General features: G+C 26.1%; 1 protein-coding gene across 1 annotated transcript in view; it reads left to right on the top strand.

Annotated features, from left to right (window-relative positions):
• The window catches only part of LOC136973790 (filamin-A-like), a 76,239-nt gene that overhangs the window by 40,501 nt on the left and 13,702 nt on the right, over nt 1–22,036 (top strand). The window contains 9 exon segments of the mRNA XM_067268556.1: nt 902–1,474; nt 2,114–2,287; nt 2,707–2,843; nt 5,789–5,975; nt 6,046–6,216; nt 6,289–6,418; nt 10,463–10,619; nt 10,697–10,886; nt 12,485–12,735. Of these exon segments, the coding sequence (XP_067124657.1) occupies nt 902–1,474; nt 2,114–2,287; nt 2,707–2,843; nt 5,789–5,975; nt 6,046–6,216; nt 6,289–6,418; nt 10,463–10,619; nt 10,697–10,886; nt 12,485–12,735 (1,970 nt within the window).

Below are 22,036 nucleotides of genomic sequence, written 5' to 3'. Positions count from 1 at the left end.
TAATAATAATAATAATAATAATAATAATAATGGCATGATTATCTATGCAGTAGTTTATATTAATTTAAATCTTTTGATATTTATTTTTAAAAAATGTATTCATTTTCTTACTTACAAAATGCATGGTTTAAATTTGTAATGATTCCATTTCAGAAACATGTCACTAATCATTATTTAATAAATTATAATTCTTTTTTAACACTTTGGTATTGTTATATTGTTATTTTCTACTGTGTTTTTATTTTATATTCATTAAAATAAAAACAAATTTTAATATATTTTTTTCCAAATTAATTATTTAAAATAGTTTTTAAAGATATACCTTGAAATTTAAGAGAATTTAAATAAATTATTTTTTTAATTGTCATTAAAAAGTTTTAAAGTTTATCTCATTGTTTATCTTGTTTTATCTCTATTTAATGTAAATGATTTTAATTAAAAGTTATTCTGAATCAATGATTTCCAAAGTGTTAATATGAAATTAATTGAATGAAATAATTATGATAAAATATTAAGGATCAAATTTTTATCTAAACTTTTAATTGCATTTAATTATACCACAATATATTAATCAATTGAAAGTTATATACTTTTAACTTCTTGTATTTTTATATTACTTACTTATATTTCTTTTCTATGTTACTGATCTATAATGTAATTATAACATTTTTGAAATAAGTTTTATTCATATTGTATCAATGAATGTCAGGAATTTATAATATAGATGCATCACTTTTAAACTTTCTATAATAATGTCTTTTGTGCTAAAAGTGACTAATAAATAAGTCCTGCAATAGTTGCCTGTCCCTGTTTGCACCTAATAACTACTGCTAATCCTTAAATATCCTGTGTGAATTGAAGTGGGCTGAATGGGGTGCCCTATCTACTTTCACCCAATCAGCGGCTCCTATCAACTCCCTGCAGCAGTTCAGAGTGATCACCCAAGGTGCGGGAGGAAGCCATGCAGATTTTTCCATTACCATCACGAGTCCTTCTGGCCGGAAGATTCAGGCGCATGTTATTCCAACTGCGGAAGGCTTCTTGGTGAACTTCACACCAACAGAACTTGGCGAATATCTTCTGATCATCTCATTTGGAGGAACTCCACTTTCACCACATCCTTTCAGAATGACATGCATGTATCCTGTTGACCATAACAAAGTTAGAGCTTTTGGACCTGGTTTAAGTAAAGGACAGGTTAATCGACCTGCTGAATTTATGATTGACACAAGAGGTGCTGGACAAGGAAATTTGGGTGTTACAGTCGAAGGTCCATGCGAAGCTGCCATAAACTGCCGTGATAACGGAGACGGAACTTGTTCGGTTGTATATTTTCCCACTGAAGTCGGAGATTACAATATTAATATCACCTTCAATAATCTACACATTCCAGGATCACCATTTACGGCAATCATGATGACTGATGTTGATGTCCGGAACATCAGGGTGATGGGCAGCGGCATTCAGCCCCAGGGTATGGGAGCCAAACAAATAACCCCACCAAAATTATTATTATTTTTTCTTTTCCATTTAGTACGTGCTTTATGCATGAATAAAAATTATAGCTATTGTAAATTTTAAATTCTAAATTTAAATTAGCTTTGGCTATTAAGTTATTATTGTCAGAAATAAATATAGAAAGTATTAAATTTCTTGGAATGAAATCTTTTCTGAAGAGAGCTGAATTTAGCATTGCTGTAGTTTTAGCTGCTTATCAGCTGTTAAATTTCTGCTAATGCTGCCAAATTTTTATAAATGCATGAAAAATATAGATACTAATTTTTAAATTTCTATGAACGTATTTTAAATAAAAGGAGGTTAATAAAAAGCTCTCTTTTAAAAATTTTATTTTTTTTAAATACAGTTTTATCTTAAAAAAATAATTTTTCATAATTTGATGTAAATATATATATAAACATCCAGTCATAAGTAAATAGATAAAAGTGATAAATTGTTGTAAGAATACAAAAAAATATTTTAAAAAGATTTTTTAGGAGAAATTAGAAAGTCTCAAATGATAATTGATTGGTGTTTTTAAATATTTTATTCAAATTATGAATTTGATTTCTTAAATATAAATTGACTTTTTTAACATTGGCTCCATTTTTATCAGGTGTATTCTTGGATTCGCCGACGGATTTCATTGTCGATGCTCGAGCAGTTTCAAAAAGAAGTGATGCTAAAGTTCAATGTACAATTACAAATCCATCTGGAACAAGAACTGATTCATTAGTTCATAGTTTGAATGATGGTACTTACCGAATCTGTTATACTCCATTCGAAGAAGGTAATATATTCAAAAATATATACAGTATTTCTTTTATGAAATAAAATATTAAAACATTAGAATTTTTAAATCTTTAGAACAAAGACAAGTTATTGATTACATTAGATTTTTTTTTTTAAATAAAAGTTCGAAAATTTTGGATTTAAAAAAAAAATACAGATTTGAGACATAAAAAGTCACGTAAATATAAACATTACAATTAATTAAATTGCAGTTCAAAAACAAAATATAGTTTTAACGTTTATATTTATAGAACACTACATAAGTATGGTTCAATGTATAACTTAAGTATGTATTCTGCTTTTACAGTTTAAATAATCAATTGAAAAGTTCCAGCATAAGCAAAAATTTACTTTAATTCTATTATTAAATATTGTAATAAGTTCTTATATTTTATAATTCTTTAATTTTTGTTACAGGTAGACACACAATAGATATATCATATGATGGTGTTCCAGTGCCGGGAAGTCCATTTAAAGTAAATGTGATGAGAGGCTGTGATCCTCGAAAATGTAAAGCATTCGGTCCAGGATTGGAACATGGTATAGTTAATCAAGTAAGAAATAAAATACTTAATTTTAGTTTATATGAAGTTATTTCTAAACATTTTTTCATAAAATCAGTTAAACATAACAGCAATAAAAGTTCTTAGTATTAATTACAGTATATTTCAATACTTTTCCTTGAGATACATTATAAATAAAATTGTAAAATTTGAAGCAAAGATATTATGAACAAAATATTGTATAAGAATATTTTGAGTTATTTCAATTTTGGATATTTAGTAAGATTATTTAATCAAAATTAAATACATTTTAATTGATTAAATGTTTTTAAATTTTAAGCTGGCTACACACGTACTGGTATACTAGACAGGCATATCTTTGCAGGTATACTGATGTGTGTTTTAGAATTTAAATTATCTTGGACCTTGAATAAAATTTAAAATATATAATATACACAGTGGAATTTTTTTTATAATAAATCTTGTAATATAAACAACTTTACAAACCTGATACATAGATTTGCCAAATTTTAGCCCAATGGCAGTTGAAGATGTGTTAAACCTTGTAATAATGAACTCTTCAGAATAACAGACTTTTAGATTTTTTATAGAAATCAATCACAAAATCATTTTGTCATACAGACATATATGTGATATATTTTCAGTTTAGCATTCATTTTTTGTCAGTCTTGCAGTAATAGAACTTCTGCAATTTACTTTCTCATAACAATTTTGTTATGGTTTCTTTCTGTATTCTTTGATATTGTCTTCTAACTGGTGAACAATTGTACTGAAAAGAGAGATGACAAGCTCAGAAGCAGCTAACTGCAGGTATACTTACCACAAGAAGAATCACAAATTGTCATAGATGCAAGTGTAAGAACAGCCATTTATGCCTCTTTAATTTTGCTATTTACTTTATTCTTCATTTAAAGCCTAAGGGTAAAATTGCATCAAGGGACAGCCAGGGAGAAAATGTAACTGTGTTTCTTCTAGTTAGTTTCCTCCAGTATAGGAAAGCAAAGTGTAGGAAGAATATGATTCAGATACATGTATTAAAGTAATTTTGTTTTGAATTGGTCAAATTGTCTATATCAGATAAATAAAAAAAATTATAAGTAATACATACAACAACTTTGTTTCATATGTGGAGTTCATATTTAGCTGTTTGACTTGCTTGATGATAATTTATATAAATTTTTCATTACAACAGATTATCAGTTTAATGAACTTTATTGGGAGGTAAAGTACTTTCAAGTTTCTTATCCCTAATATTTTCATATTAATATGTTATATAATTTATATAATATGCAAAATAGTCATTTAAGCAATTATAATTATAAATTATATTAATTTATATGCCTCAAACATATTTATATGAAAATTTTAAGGATAACAAACTTATAATAGTACTGTACCTCCCAATAAAGTTTGTTAAACTAATAATTTGTTGTAATGAAAAATGTATATAAATTATTATCAAGCAAGTTAAACATCTGTGTTTAAAATCATTTGCTATTTTATACAGGATTACAAATAACCTTTATACATAATTTTATAGTATGCAAACATATAATTTTGTATTTATATGAGTGAATATAAACAGAAAAATTGTTTTTTACATACTGTTCTTTACATACTAACAAAAAACACAAACACAAAATAAACCTGAATGAAACACTGAAGTTTTTTTGGCTAAGAGTCAAGCAATCATTCTGTAAATGGAAATCAGATTTATCTATTGTTTCTTGTAGTCTTTGTTTTTTCTTATGAAAAGTATTTATTACAGTTTAGACACAATGCTACTATAAATTAAGACTTAATCGAAAAGAATGCTCAAGTGACAACCATTGAATACCAATTTATCTTTAAGTGATCACAATCATTAAAGATAAATTGGTACAGAGTATACAATATATATTGTACATGTTATATGTTGTAATTAATTAATTTTATAGTAATTAATGTTTTGTAAATAGTAGTAAAAGTTTCTCATTTTTCTCTTGATATTACTCAACTAGAATTTGGTTTCTCTTGCTTTTAACTTGAAAAATTTGAAAAATTTTTTGCCAATTATAAAATATATATATTTATATATTTTTTATAATTGGCAATTTATTTATTTACTATTTAAATTATAGCAATTTTAAACTTTATATTTAGTGTAAAGAATTTTAAGAGCATCTTAGCAGTTACATATAAATCAATTTATATTAAATACATTATTCTTTTCTTCTAATAGCCATTACTGATTCATACATTTTTTTAAAAATATTTTTTTTTAACACAATGCAGTCTAATTATAAAACTAACTTGGATTTCATTTATTCTGGATTTAACTAAAAAAAAACTACAGAAGGAAAACCAAAGATTATAAATAACCAAAAATCCAGAAGAATTTACGAAATTCTTTGAAAACTTTGAATCACTGAATAAAGCTAATTGTTGAATTCTGTATGAATATATTAGAGATGAATGTGCATTATATATATTTTCAAATGTTTTTGTAAAAAATAAAAATATTGCATAATAGGAAATATCTAGATTTTGTAATAAATCTTATATTTTTAGGACTATAAAAGACTGCAAATATAAAAATAAATATTTAATGTGTAACTTTATAAAAGATATTACATGCCATCTTCTTATAAATACAGAGTGGCTAAAATGTCAGTCAATCAAAAGATACTTTAAGACTATTTTAGAAATGGTTAAAAGCAGCTTGAAATAGCTGCTTTTAACCATGTTCAATGAAGTGACTGAATTACAAATAATAACTTGCAGCAATTCCAAACTAATTTTTAATTTTGAAAACATTAAACAATAAAATTTAGAAATCAGATTTTATTTAAGTTATAAATTTATCATAAAATTTGATCATTTGATTTATAGGTAGACTGTTAATATTAAAGTAAATCTAACAAAGAATTTCACATTTTAAAATAAAATTTTTAAATTTAAAATTTTCATTACATATAAACTCGTTATTATTTAAGGTAAATACGTTCACAGTTGAAACAAAAGGGGCAGGAAGTGGTGGTTTAGGATTAGCAATTGAAGGGCCATCTGAGGCTAAAATGACATGTAGAGATAATCGAGATGGGTCATGTACAGTTGAGTATATACCAACTGAAGAAGGTCAATATGATATTGGTATTAAGTTTGCTGATCAACATATATCTGGTGAGTTTTCTTCAACTTATTTCCATTATATATATTAGATTAAATTTGAAGTTTAAAAATTATTATTTAGGAAGTCCATTTAAGATTCCTGTTACTCAAGACGTTGATGCTTCTAAGGTGAAAGCTTATGGTCCTGGTGTAGAACCTAATAATTGTCGTGCTGGAGTTCCTCTATCTTTTACTGTTGATGCCAAGAAATCTGGAAAGGCTCCTCTTGATGTTGATATTCAGACCGATAGAGGTAACAAAAACTTTTTTGACATTTAAATTATGAATTATGCTTGAATATATTAAGTATTATTTGTTTGTACAGGTCCTTTACCTAAAAAACCAGATATCAAAGATAATAGAGATGGAACATACACTGTTACTTATTTTCCTCCTCCAGAAAATAGCAAATGCAATGTAAATGTTAAATATGGTGGCAAACCCATACCTGGAAGGTAAAAAACTTTTCAATATATTTAAAAAATTTAAATAGTAAATTAATATGTTCATATTTTTTTAAATTTCTTCATTTTGTAAGAGAAAATTTTCTGTTAAAGAACCAATTACTTTAAATGATCACGATATATGTATGATAGATAAAATGAGATTGAACATGTTCAAAGTCAGTCTGAAGTTTAAATAATGAGATAAGGATAATAGTTAAAGATTAAAATCCATATCATTTACATTTGTAATAATAAATAAATGACATATATGAGGTAGAAGTATAATTAAATTTTTGATTATATTTGAATTTTTCAAATATAATCAAAAATTGCTAAAATTTTATTGCTAAACTATTTGGACTCTTTTACTCTTTTTCTTAATTATTCTGAACTATAAACATTTCAGAATCAACTTTTTTGAATTTTTCTGGGTTCAGTTTTTAAGAGAGTGGCTGTGCACTACATTTTAATAAGATTAACAAAATTTTATAGTATATATTCATTTTTGTTAAATCATGAGTAGCCTCAATAAAGTAAATAATATATTTTAACAAATATATTTAGCAGGAGAATTTCAAATCCTAAATTAATTTAATTTTAATAATGTAATCAAAACATTGAAAAAATCTGGTTTTTTTTTTTCTTCAATGGGAGGACTTCTCTTGTAGCTTTCCACCATTGGCTGAGATTTATTAGGTTATATAGTTTAAGAGTTATATTTATTCTGTTAGAAATTATTAGTCCTGATTTTTAATCATTAAAATGAAAAATTATTATTGAATCTTAACTATTATACAAAAAGAAAAAATTTCCAGATTTCCATAGCCTAGATAATTCATTGAACTAATTGAAGGTAAATTTACGTTTAAATTTGTAGCATATTTCTTTTAAGTGCATTGAATATTTAGTGTACAGAGAAGTTAAATAAATTATTTTTTATCTAGTAGAAATTTTTTAAATTTGTTATATTATGCTATATATAGACAGATGAGATTTATTAAATTCAGATATTATCCTATCCTGGTATTGAATATTGTTTTCAACTGTCTCTTTATGAATATTAATTAAACATGTTATATTTAACATATCTAATATGCATTTATTATTATACAACTTTAATATCCATTTTGGGATATTAAAGTTGTAGCATTTTTCTCAAAAATGATTGAATAATTTTTAATTATAAATTAATTGGTCATTTAAATTTAGACTATGTATAATAATGCTTTGGATAGTTAGTTTTTAATATAAAAAATTACGATAAAATGACAAAATGATATAAATCAAACACAGATGAGTCCACTTAAGAGAGCATCAAATAAAGGAGTGGTTCATTTAAGACAGCGGTTTCCAACCGTTTTTTGACCAGGGACCACTTTGATTTTGTTGTTGTTAGCATGGACCACAAGGTTCAAGAAAAATGAAGTGTGTCAATCTAGAAATAAACTTTTAATCAAAACTTTTAACATAAGTAATCATTAAACTCAAGAGTAACATGCTTTAACAGTACTATTATAATAGAAAACATAACATTTTTAGTAAAAATTAAATTCAGTTTGTATCAATGTGGGAATAATAATTTAAAATGAATAAAAGTTTTAAATCTTTCGCGGACCATATTTTAGCTCTTGCGGACCACTGGTGGTCCACGGACCACTGGTTGGGAACCGCTGATTTAAGAGAATATTCTTCCATGTTCCTAATTTTCTTTCTTACATTTTACATTAATGGGACCCGTGTTAACAGAAAACTGGATAATAAAGCAATATTGGTGTCAGTTTGAATTAGTGCAGTGTTGTTGGCATTTTTAGAGCAACAGTCAGCACAACAGAGTTCTATTCTAAGGAAGATTTGTAAGGATCTATCTTTAATCTTAAGGTGCATTGCCATTCAGGACACATGGTGACAGGGCTCTCTTCACTAAAATATTTGTTTAAATTTGGCAAAACTTTCCATTGGTCAGTTTTCTAATAAGTATACAATCAAAAGATTTCTCACAGAATCATAATGAATACATGAGAAGCAATTACATATTAAAAAAGTATCATAAAATATTTGAACAAACAGTGCAGTTCATATGTACATCTTTATCTTGAGGGAATAGGGCAAGAAGTGATTAGCAGCCAGATTTCAGAGTTTCATGACCTTGCTTTAAGTGGTACTGAACTTATTTGTATTTATACTGTAGGTCCATTAAGAAAGCATTCAGAAATTTTGGAGTAAGGACATTCACATCTTTTCAGCTAAGCCACCTGCTGCAATTCTGGGAAGAAAGTAATGTGACTAATAAATATACTTTATATTATATAATATACAGTATATTTATTTAGTGATTGTTTGATAGAACAATAAAATTGGTGTAATGCAAGTACAATAGCAGGTAGTGGATGGCAAGCAGGGAATAAAATTGATGATGTAAGAATGAAAACTAGTAAGTTACAGTAAAACTTTTATAATGAATTTTACCATTTCGAAGTGTGTTGTAAGTTACATAATTTCCTAAGAGATGAAAAAATGAAGAGAATTGAATACCATTAACAACTACCTGGGTGATCTTGTTACTTTGGATAAGGGCATATGACACAGTGATCTTGAGTGTACTCTCTTAAGTCGACTCAACTATACTTAAATGAAGAAAAAACTTCAATCATTGAATTATGAAAATAAAACCTTTTTTTTATCAATCTTCTACCTCATGTAAAAATAACTTTTATCTCAATTAAGCATCAAGTAAATTTTTCTCACCAATAGCCTTTAAGTTTTCAACTGTAAATTAACTCTTGTGAATGCAAATAATGCAATGTCATCAATGTAATTCAAGAACTGACGTTGTAATTTATCTGATGATAGTTTTAAAAGTTTCCACAAATATATTTAGTTAAATTTCTTGTGAACAAACTGAACAGTTGGAATTTAGGATGTCCTTGACTCAAGATTCTATTCATCTTAATTGCTGAAGCAAGTATATTATATATAAACATAGTTTTTTTTTGCAAAATGGGTTTCAACTTATTTATAAATCCTCATACTGCACAGTTTATAACATATTTGTAAACAGTGTCATATGCTATATTACTACATGTTTATAGATTTATTGAATTTTTGGCAAGAAAAAAATATTTTCTTTGTTTATCTTACACTTTATTTAAATCCATGAAGGTTACATGTATTTTTTTTTTTTGTTAAAGTTGGCTTTATTATAATAAACAAAATAAAAATAGACGTTCCATAGTACCAAACTTTCTCATCCCAAAATGAAACAAAAATTTATAATATTTTTTATAAATATTTCCATTGAATTGCTATTGAGAGAAATTTTGAAATATGAGACAATGCTGTCACCAAAATATTTTGTATGAAAACTTATTAGTTTTAATACTGAAATTATTTTGTTAGAGCTTAATTTTGCTGTCGTCTGCCTGTCTGTCCTTCCTTAATCTGAAAAACAGAGTTAGATAGATGAAAATTGAGACCAGATATGGAAAGCTTATCAGAGCTTATTGGTGGGAGGCCCCAATTAACTATATACAAACTTTCAATTTGCACTGGAAGGCACATTATTTTAATTTGAAAATTTTCCCATGAAAGGAGTTAGGTGATTGTCACAACACTATTGCTAACAGGAAAAGTATGATACAGGGGCAAGACTACTAATTTGAGGTGGAGAGCATGTATTTAAATTAAAAAAATAAAAATATGATTAAAAATTACAGCCTGGTATTGTGACGTCACAATAAAATTGCTTGTATTTTATTTATCTTTCAATAATAATTTATTTCTTAATTTTATAAAGCAAGATACTCATCATTGATTATAAATTAAATTTTCTTACAAATAAAATTGATTTTATCAAACAATTACAGTAATACTATAATTAAATTTAAACTATGTTAAAGTTTATATTAATATGAAAATTTACGTTAAATATTTACATTTTAAAACGTATTAAAATTAATATTTACAACTATTTACATTAAAAATAATTAGCTTGTTTATTGAAATTTTAACTGTAATAATACAAAATAAATTTTATATATTTTATTATTATTATAGTCCATTCCAAATGAAAGTGAAACCAAAAGTAGAACCTCAAAAAGTGAAATTGCATGGTCCTGGTGTTAGTAATAAGGGTGTGCCAGCTAGTATTCCTGCCGAATTTACCATTGATGCTAAAGATGCTGGTTTTGCAGAACCAGAAGTCTCTATTAAAGTAAAGATAGATATTTAATACTTTATGTATATTTTAAATTTTATTAGCTAGATTTATAGATAATTTTTAAATATTAGGGTCCTGATGGAAGACCTTGTAAAGCCAAAATTGTTAATAATAATGATGGCACCTATAAAGTAACATATGTACCTGATGATGTTGGACCATATAATATTTCAGTTAAATATGGAGGTCAAGAAGTGCCAAATTCACCAATGATGGTCAACAGTTTTCCAGTAGGACATCCTGAAAAATGCAAAATAACAGGTGTGTTAAATATTATATAAGCATTCATGGGATTTGTGTTGATTGGCAAAATTACAGATTTTAATTTAAAATTGCCTTTTGAAAAGCAAATGTTCTATACATAAAGTAACTCTAGCATATAAACTGTATTTCCAATAAAAAATTATATATCCATTTAGCTATTAACTTCAGACTAATGACCAAAGGGAGAAAAGGCATCAGCCTGTCTCTATGGAAGATTAGGGATCAAATCTGGGTAAGGAGTCCCAGAAACTTTAAGTTTCTGGGATTCAAATAAATAATTTCTGGAAAGTTTCAAATAACCTAGACATATTTGGCTTTGTCCCAAATCATCTGGTCACCTCCAGTATGGACCTGGTGAACCCATGATAGGTATCCCTCTATGCCCACAGCAAAGAAAAATAAAAAAAATAATAAAGGAAAAACTATTTACTCTATAATTCATAAAAATTATGATCCCATTTAGAATAGGTCGTAAACTTTAACTCATTTCATAACTCCCACTAAAGCCTGTACTTTCTCTGTTTTTTTAAATTTGCAAAGTTTATCACAATTTAAATTCAATATCATTAACTAAAATCATTTTATAACTATTTAAAAGTAATTTTTCCATGTTAAAATTAAGAAATTATGTTTGATGATCTAACTAGCTAAATTAGTTCTGATAATTTAGTTGGTTAGATAATTGATTTTTAAAAGTATTTTACCTATGAAACAGTTTTTTCTAGTAAACTTTGTATCTTTTATATTTTTAAAAACACTATGTTGGCTAATAACATGTAATTTTATGTTATTAGCTAACATAGTGTTGGTTACATAATTGTTAATGATTGTTACTAATAAATACATCACTTACGAAAATAAATTCAAGAAGCAAAATTTAAAATTTCAACAAGGAAAAAAATGTTTATTTAAGATCTAGAGAGATATTTATATTTGGAATGTATAAACAAAATATTCAATAAAAAATCAGGAAAATAAAGAAAGCGATCCTGTGAACTCTTCTCACTTAATATTATGATTGAGACTGCATGTAACATGTAGCAATTACAAGATGCCAGAGTTGTATACGAACAGAACAATTTCTTGTCAATATTATGTGCAGAAAAAAAATTTTTTTATATAGAAAAATAATCATTTATCATAATGTTTTTGTTGAACTGTGTTATAAAAGTATTTATTTTTTGTACAATATAAATCTAAATTTTATTTTTAGATTGAAAATAAAGTTTCAGTAATAAAAAATTAAACCTAGAAAACTGATTTCAAAATTATAAATAAGATAAAATTTTTTATATAACTAAAATTTTAAAAAATTACATATTTTGCTAGTAAAATCTACTTTTTTTTAAATTTAAGATCAGTATTATTAATTACTGCTTATATAAAGTTAATTTTATTATAATATCAGATAAATTTTTGCTATTGTAAGATGGATTTCATCATTGAAGTCCACTTTAATTTGCAGGAAAGAATTTTTTCCATTTTAAATAAATATTATTTGATATTTTTTATTAATAAATATTCAAAATAGAAATAATTTATTTCAAGCAATTACATTACTATACCATGGTTTTTGTAAATGTTGAATTTTCCAGAGGGCAAACAAGAAAAACTTCAAATTGGTGAAGAATATTGTATAACAGTAAACTCTCAGCAAGCTGGTACTGGAGCAGTAACTTGTCGTATTACTAGCACTACTGGAGCAGATTCAGATGTTGATATCCAAGTAGAAGATAATGGTGATGGAACATTCTCATTATTTTATACTGTGAAAGATACTGGACAATACACAATTAGTATTAAATTTGGTGGTCAACCAATACCTGGTGGTGTATTTACTGTTAATGTAAGTTTTGTCTTAAATATTCTTAAATTTTTCTAATAGCTAATTAAAGTAACATTATTACTAATAACTGGTTATAGAGAATTAACATATTCAAGATAAACCTTTAAGTCCAGCAAATTTAACTTTATTCAATGCTAATGTTATCAGACTTTTTTAATGGCCATCTTCAGGCTACATGTAGAACAACAAAATTATGCAACAGAAAACTCAATTTATATTTAAATTATAGTCTTTTTAAAGTGCAACCTTTCATATAATAATGTCATAACATTTTTACATCATAAAACTAAAGTTTTCAATGATGAAGTTAATTAAAATTTGCAAAACAGAAGGTTATAAATTAACATAGGTCAAGAAAAAGGCCAAAAATGTTAGCATTGAATAAAGTTAAATTTACTGGATTTAAAGATTTATCTTGATTATGTTAAACTAGTTAAACTAAGGTGATAGTTTTATAAATTTAGTATTCAAAAAATCATTTTTAAATGTTTTATATTTTATTATAGCATAAAAATATTAGGCTCATCCATTTACATATCTAATAAATATTTTATCAAAAAAGTGTGTGTGTGTAAATATATATAATTACTTATTACATATTTCTTAATATATACATATTTATATATATTAGTACATTTTATATAACAATAATAGTCAGTTTTATATATTGTCTTTATATTATTCTCTTACTTAAGAGTATTTACTTACAAAATTGTAATGATAACAAAGATGTTAAATCTAATTTAAATATAAAAAATTTAACTACTATATTTGAGGCAGTGTGTTAGCAAAACATCTGTATGGCTTACAGAATTGTTTGTTCTCAAAATTTGATTGATCAATTTTGATCAAACTGCTATTTTCCATTACTTCTGATGAGGAATCCAAAAATGTAATAACAAATTCAGCAATGAGTTGGCCGGAAAATCTTAACTTTCCTGCCAACATTTAAAATTTTGATGGGCACCATCTATTATGTTATTTTATTAAAAACTTTTTATATTTTTAATTATTATAAAATGACAAAAAGCTTAATTTTGATTGTATGGATGTAAATTTATAAAAAATTGTAAATGTTAAGGACAATTATGCTTGTTATTAAATTGTTATTAAGTCTGACCCTACTTGTGATATGACACACAACTCCTGTTTATCTCTCTACCTAGTCGACCTTTAACCACCAAAATTTAATAGCATCAATTCCCCTAATTCACAAACCTCCTTTCAAAATTTTCAGAAATTTTTGACAAAAAGCACAAGAGTTAGTAAGCTTCAAAGATGATGAACAAAAAATTGTGTCCCCCACAAACACACACACATACACACACTGACATCCATACATATAGGAAAAACCCCTGAATTTTTTGCATTTCTTGATGTTTCAAGGTTCCCTGAGTCCAAAAATATAAAAATCTGTGAAGTCATTTTTTGACCAATCACCATACTGTCCTTCTGTTATATAAAAAAGAGCTGGGAAAGTAAAAATGGAGGTTCATGACTTACTTCTCAAGATACAGTAGAGTCAAAGTGACAATGTCCATACTCCCTGATGCAATTAAGTTTACCTAATGGAATTTAGGGAGAAAAAATAAACCAATGTTTAGCAGAAAATGTGCACCAAAAATGAACAAAATATAAAAACAAAGCAATCATCACCAAGCAAATGTAAGGATCACCTGTCCATGTCTGGCAAATGTAAGGATAGCTTCTTCTGTGCCAAGTAGGTGCAAGGACTACCTCTTTCTTTTTGGCAAGTGCAAGGATTGCCTTCTCATGAGTGTGTGTATATATTGAATATGATCAGAAGAAAACAGTTGCCTTCCAGCAACTGTTTTCTTCTGATCATCTGATATTCAATATATACACACACACTCTCTCTCTCTCTCTTTCTCTCTCACTCTCAAACATGCATGCCCTTACACATTCAAACATGAATATCGCTCGGGTTATATAAAGTGAAAGATAATTTATATGCGCTAATACTAATTAAAAACTTCTTAATTACAAAAATGCATCACTCTGCCTCAATTCTATTGCAATATAACAAAGTCACATGCTAGTTCACACAGCTTAGTTCACAATGCTATGTTTTTGGTCAAAAACTCAAATAATTAAATTTTTAAATATATTTTTGATATGGCTAAGCTTTTAAGTTGAAATTGATTTTTAAATTATTGAAAATTTAAAACTTTGAGTAATATAGTGAATACAAATACTAAATATAACAATGTAGAAGTTTTTTAGCAGCTTTTGGTTATTAAATTTTTTATTTGAAATTTAAAAAACAATGTTTAAAATTTTCTATAATTTAAAATAAACCTGAAAATTAAAAATTAGTTTTTGTATGTTTGTATCTTCAAATTATAACATTTAAAAAAATCTTTAATTAAAAAATTATTTAAGGTATGTATATTATATAAAATGAAATTAAGAAAAATTTTTAAATCTTTAATTTAAAAGTTTAGCCATATCCATAATATATTTGAATATTTGAGTTTTTATAGATACTTGAAATTTGATAACTTCAAAATTGTAGATTTAGGAAAGAGATCCTTTGAACAGAAAACTTTGTCTATTCTAAAATATATTTATTAGAACCTTACATTATTTAAGGACTTGTGTGCTCCTTCTCCTTATGTAACAAAAACTAGAGGACGCCAATCATTTTTCATTTATTGTAACAGAAATCTATATTCTAGATACGTAAAATAAGGACAAGAAGCAATGATCATAATGTATCAAGATTCTAACTTATTCAAACTAAAAAAGAAGGATTTTATAAGTAACTTGTATTATGTAACAAAGGAAGGTATACAATGTAATGCCTATTTGTTCAAATACATACTAAGTTTTGTAAGAACAATAAGAGGAGAAACAATAGATATAATGTATAGTATCTTCATTGTTTCTTCTGTTCATTGTTTTCATATATTTGATCTTAATTGATAATTTTGAAATTTAAGTTCTGCTTCTAATTTGAGTACTGTACATTACTTTTATAATGTATAAGAAAAAATTAAATTTTTCATAAAATGTGTTACCAATAATTTAAAATGAATTATTTAGCAAATTTGAAAGTGTGCCAATAAAATTAAGAGCATTTTCATAAAGACAATTTATTATTGTAATAAAATCTTAAAATTGACAACAATTAGAATATTAGAATGCTCTTATGTACTACAATTAATATATTTTTATTATAGAAATACTTATTGAAAATTATGTTAATTATAAATATGATATCATAAAATTAATTTTATTTTCTATACATGTTGCATAATACAAGTAATCTCTCACACTGTCATATAGTTGGAATTTGCAATTTTGAAATACTGGTGGAAAGCATGTAAAACACACTAATAAACATGTAAAACAATGCAAATTAGATTTAAACTCAGTTCATGAATAAGCAATTGGCATTCTACCAAATTTAAATGCCCAGCTTAGCAAAATAGCATGTCACTTTTAATTTCAAATTTATTAGTTAGTTTTTTTAAATTTAATTAATATAAACACTCTTTTTTAATTTGTGTAATGTTATTTAAAAAATATAACTGCTTAATTTGTTTCTAAATTTATAAACACATTCACAATTTTTAATTTATAAATAAATGAACTGTAATTTATTGGCACACTATTTGGTCTTATTTGGTATTAACTTTGTTACAGTTTAAAATTTTACTTATTTTTCAGAGTATAAAGTATACCTCTCACTTTAATATCAGTAAAATCAAGCTAATGATGATGATAATAATTGAAATTTATTTAATACAGTAATATATTTTGAAATTTTTTAGAGGAATTTATTTTAATATATTAATTTTATGTTTAAAGTAGATAGATTTGTAAAATAAATTATATACAGAAAACTGCATAAATAATTACAAAAAATAATAAATAATATAATTACTCACAAACAATATTGTGTTTAAAAATTTCTTACTAATAAATAATATTTGTTTATTGTACTGTACAATAAACAAATATTTATTATTTTTTATGTATTATACTATTCTAATGCTTGATATTTATTATAATATAAATAATAAAGAATAATATAATATATATATATAAATTTTTCATTTGAAATAAAAAATATTAAAATAAATATTCATTAGTAAGAAATTTTTAATAACAAATTAAATTAATTAAATTTGTTAATAATAGATTAATAATTATAAATGACCGTTTGCAAAAATCATATTTAAAGTTTATTACACTTAATATACATACGCAGCACATTATTAGATTGAATTCTTTCAGTATTTTTTTAAAACAAATTCTTGGCATTCATTAAATAAAATTTAACTCATTTTTTTTCTTTGGTGTGGACCAACATTATATAATTAGAACATTTTGCTAAGTGGATAGAACAAAACAATGGTGGGAGAGACTGATGTTTTCCAACTCTGTCATTCATCTTATTTTTCGTTATTTTTTTCACTGTCGAAGACTGTACAGTCAGCATTCCAAATCTTTCATTACCTTGTGAATAGAAAATCCAGACACAGTAAAAATATTTAAAAAAATAATAAAATATTTGAGAATCTTTCAAATATATTCCAATTATACTTAACACAGCACTTAATGAATGCTTTGTTTTTATTTGCTGCTGTGAAACAGAGACCATTTAATACTATTAATCATTCATTGTACTTCTGTTATGTGATTAATTAGTGTTTAACGGGTACAGGATTTAAAATGTCAACTAAAAGACATTGCAGAAATGCATATTTTTTTATTTTTATCTTTTATAAAAACAAACTTTTATAATTTCTGAAGAATTTAGTGATGTTTTCTATAACTTTTAAATTTTACAAAAAAAAAAAAAAAAAAAAATTATTCACTGAACAGTCAAAAAGCTAATGGATGATTTTACAATAAATTTGAGCTTTAATGCTTGAATACTAAAATATTTATCATTGGTGATAAATTTTTCATGTGAAATAAAGAATTTAGTTTAAAAAATAATTATTATATAGATAAATTTTAATCAATTATATATATTCTTTTCAATTATATCATCAAATTTTAGATCTAGATGTCAACAAATGATATTGTTCAAAATTGTGTTAGAAACTTTATATATTTATATACACTATTTGGCTCTTTTAAAAGATAAATTTAGATATAAAGACATTCTGTAATTGTATTTTTCTGCCAGCACTTATCATATTTATCTTCTGATGACATTTTAAGATAATAATAGTCACTTGCAGAATTTAAGATTCACGTGTAAAAACACCAGAAAAAAAGTTTCAGAATACAGAAAAATTTTCAAACTAGGGGGAAAGAGATTTTAATAATTGATACAAAAATTAATATAACAAATAATTGAAACGTATTCTATACTGATTATAGTTTTTCTTGCATTTTTTAAAATTATGGAATGAAATTTTTTAAAAATTGATTCTTCTTAAGTCAAATTTTCACGATCAAGTGATACTTTGAACCTAGTTAATAATTTCTGAAGTTGAAAAGAGAGGTCAGTGGTGCACCAAATCGACTGAGCAGGTTCCTTAAATGGCAAGAGTGATGTGCGGGAAACAACACTTTTAACTACTCACATTACCAAGCTTCCAAAAATGAATTTAAAAGTTGTGAAGTCTTCCGCAGTTTGTCATTTCAGTTTATAGACTCTTCTCTGGATGTGGATGCAATAATGGTGCACCATGAATTGTTCATAAAGAAAAACTATGGTTTTGGATTATTGGATCCCGTGGGAAACTAATAATCCAAAACAAGGAATTGTTTTATTCCGGATCTCAATTGTCTGCTCTCGGCTTTTTTTTTGTGTCCCTCTATTTCTCTCTAGCATCCCATGATGCTCTTGTTGCCAGCTATTTGTCGTTGGTGACATACTCTTACACTTTCTCTCAGTCTGAGTTGTTCTCATCTGGGTATCCCAGCGCCAATACTTTATCGTAAGTGTCTGACTTGTCCTTATATTTATTAGTTGCAAATCCTTTCCCCCTCCATTTATCCCATTTGTTTGCTTACTTCCTTCTTTCACTTTCTGGCAAAAGTTTGAAAGTCACACAATCTTAATGGCCGGAATTTTACCCCCTTTTTTTTCTTTCTTTGTACTTTACTTCCAGTAATTTTTTTTTACGTAAAAGCGGCGCGTTTGTTTATTTTATTAATGCAACAGATTTTATTTTTTCGTTGCGTTCGCTAAATTTTGAAATGATTTATTACATAAACCTTGAATTTAGTTAAAATTTATTATTTTTCTTATTATACATTCTTGTTATAAAAATTTTCATCGAAACATTTCATTTAAATAAAAATATATATATTTTTTGGAGTTGATTTTGGATAGGCGTGACGTCATAGTTGAGTATTTCGTCTTTTTGCATTATAGCTTAAACTTTCGTATAACGGAATTTTCGGCTTCCGGAATTCGTCTGAAAGTCTTCGAATATTTAATTTTGGTTGAAAAAAAAACTGAGAAGGACCCAATAAGAATGAAAGATTACAGCTTGAATGCAATATGACATTAGAACGACCTTTATCAAGAGTCAAGATCAAAAGTGAATGTTTTGTTTAACAGAACTTCTCAACTTACTTTTCTTTTTTAAATCGTGACAAATAAAATAGAAAAGAATCAGAGCGTAACAACAGATAATAGTTGGATTCTGTCATTAAGGAATATGTCTTTGATCTATTGTTAAAAATACACTAGCTATGATTGTTAATCTATGTTTAGAAAGATGGCGAAATGCATTGTTTCAATACCGAAGGAAAATAAAAAAACAAGATCTTCTTCGTCAAAGTCTTCTTTGATGTAGTCCATGTTCACCATTGAAGCAATTAAGAGATTCTAACTTGTCTCACTTGTCAGCATAAAGTCGGAATATGGTGTTTGCCAAGCTTTCTTTGGATATCGTTCGGTGCGAAAGGGGATACCACTTAGATTGTTACTTTTAGACAACCATATATATTTTTTTTCTTGACAAAACACAGCAGTTAAAATATGTCTAGATATATTTACTCCCATTTCCAAGCGAGAATGTTTGTAAAAATATTTTACTTTTCTTTTTTTTTTCAAGATTACACCCCACTAATCTTGGCTATTGTCTTGCTATTTTAATTTTAAAAAAGAGAGCGAAAAATTTATCTTAGCTGAAAATTGGAACCCCAAAAGTTTTTTCTGTTAAAGTCATTAACCTATAAAATTTTTCGTCCTATTTTCGATCCGATTATAAAGCCTGTAATAAGAGACTTTAACCGAATTCACCTGGCTACCAGCGACTCATCTAAATTAGTTATTTACTTTCAAGGTCAATGAAGGTTAAAGATTTTGTTGCCAAAATCTCTTTGTCATCGTTGTCTGGCATTATATCCATCAGAAAACGTATTCAATTTAGCATTTTGGAAGTTCGACAAAATTCTGCAAAAAAGCAAATCTGACTTTTTAAGATAAACAATTTTCTATTTTCACCTTTTACATATGTTTATTCAAGCAGGAGTGAATCAATCTTTCATAGAATAAACAACTGCAGAAAATGGATATAAAATATCGATAACGTCATAAACTTTAAAAAATATTTATAGTTTCTGGTTTAAGTGGGTTAAATACCGATAGAATGTATCGGTATTTTCGGTTTATGTTACGAAAAATCCACAGATTTGTACAGGTGCAACATTGAATGGCTTCATGCATTAATGAGCACTTTTTGTTGATTTCCTGATTGGAAATGACGTTACGCTTTTTTTAGTTGATTTCCCAATTGGAAATTACTTGTATAGATGCCTATACATGTCCATAATTCTAAAAAACACTAAAAAAAAAAGATGTATCGTAGAACAATCGCGTTTATGTCATCACGTTGCGGTCCTTCTTTCCCTTTCAAAGGAGATCGTTTCACTTTCCGTTGGCCTTTAGAGCAAGTAAGTGAATAGAATGAAAGTGATTCACGTAAAAGTAACAAATTACATCAGATTATTTTAACGACTTAAAAAGTAATTCCTATTCTTGGCTTTCGCAACGTCATTATTCTGGAAACTCCATAAAGCTGTGTAATAAGCTTAAAAGTAAAGCTGGATTATTTTGGAAAGATTTCAAACTGTTTAACGAAGATTTTTTTTTGTTATTTTTGGAGTTTTATGCAACGTTGGCTGTGAATAACTCTGCTTGTTTTTAAAACAACCGGAAAGTGGGTATCCCTTTTCTGGATGGAAATACCTTTGAAATTGCCAGACTACCGCGAGTTATTTCTCAGTACAAAAAAAAAAGAGTAAAATATGTTCCAGATATTTAAACTTATTCTGTTCCAAAACCGAAGCGATTAGTTACACTTCCGAACCAAAAATAAAGAGTTCCCAATGAAAAAAACAACTGAAAATGTTTGTTTTAATTTATGTGCAGATGTTTTAAAAATTTTCTTATCTGCAACTCTCTATGTTATACTTGTGATATAAAGTTTTTAAACTAGGATTGTCATGCTGGAATATTGCATTTTAAAATAATTCAATGGAAGATTTTTAATGCAGACTTTCTTTTAAAACTTTAAATTAAAACTAAATTATTAAAAATTTTATCTTTGTACTTTTTCCTTAAGGAAAATGTCCAAATAAAATAAGATTTATGGATTGTAGTTCAAATACAATATTTATCAATAAAATTAAACTCAGAATTTTTAAAAATTTGAATACAGTATTTAAAATATAATATGTATTTTAAAAATTTACTGTGTTTGGTCTTTCAAATAGACTTCCTTTTGGCATAGATTGATTCTCTTTATAAAAAAAAAAAAATCTGCTTCAGTGTAAAACATTTTGTGTCTTTGTTAAAGTGTTACCTGCCAGATAGATTTGAATGCCAGAATAAAATTGGCGTTGCTTTGAGTAATTACTTTGTGTCTGGTTTATACATTTTAGACATTGTAAACTTGATGTGCCAGTAAATATTGTTCAAAGTAATATAAAAAGAAATTATTTAAACTTTTATATATAGTTAAAATAATTTTAAGGATTATGAAACATATATGTATCATTTTGCTAATATATAAACAGCAGGATGCTTTTTAGAGTATAGAATAGCATTCTATAAGGTTCTGAATGCTCCTGATGATGGATATTAATCGAAAAGTACTAGAATTTCTTGTTTTTTTTTATACCTTATTAAAACACATATATGATAGATTTTACAAATTTAAAAACAGAAAAATATATTTATAATGCATAAAAATAGTTGTTAAAACGAATTATTTAATTTTTAAAATTAAAAAATAAATAAATGATATAATGTAGAAAAATTAACAAATGAATAATTAATACAAAAATTAGATGTTAATGT

Source organism: Centruroides vittatus, unplaced genomic scaffold (assembly GCF_030686945.1).
Source record: "Centruroides vittatus isolate TY-2023 unplaced genomic scaffold, ASM3068694v2 contig_329, whole genome shotgun sequence".
Classification (NCBI taxonomy): Eukaryota; Metazoa; Arthropoda; class Arachnida; order Scorpiones; family Buthidae; genus Centruroides; species Centruroides vittatus.
The sequence above is the reverse complement of the archived record's forward strand: the minus strand, read 5'-3'. Positions and strand labels throughout refer to the sequence as shown.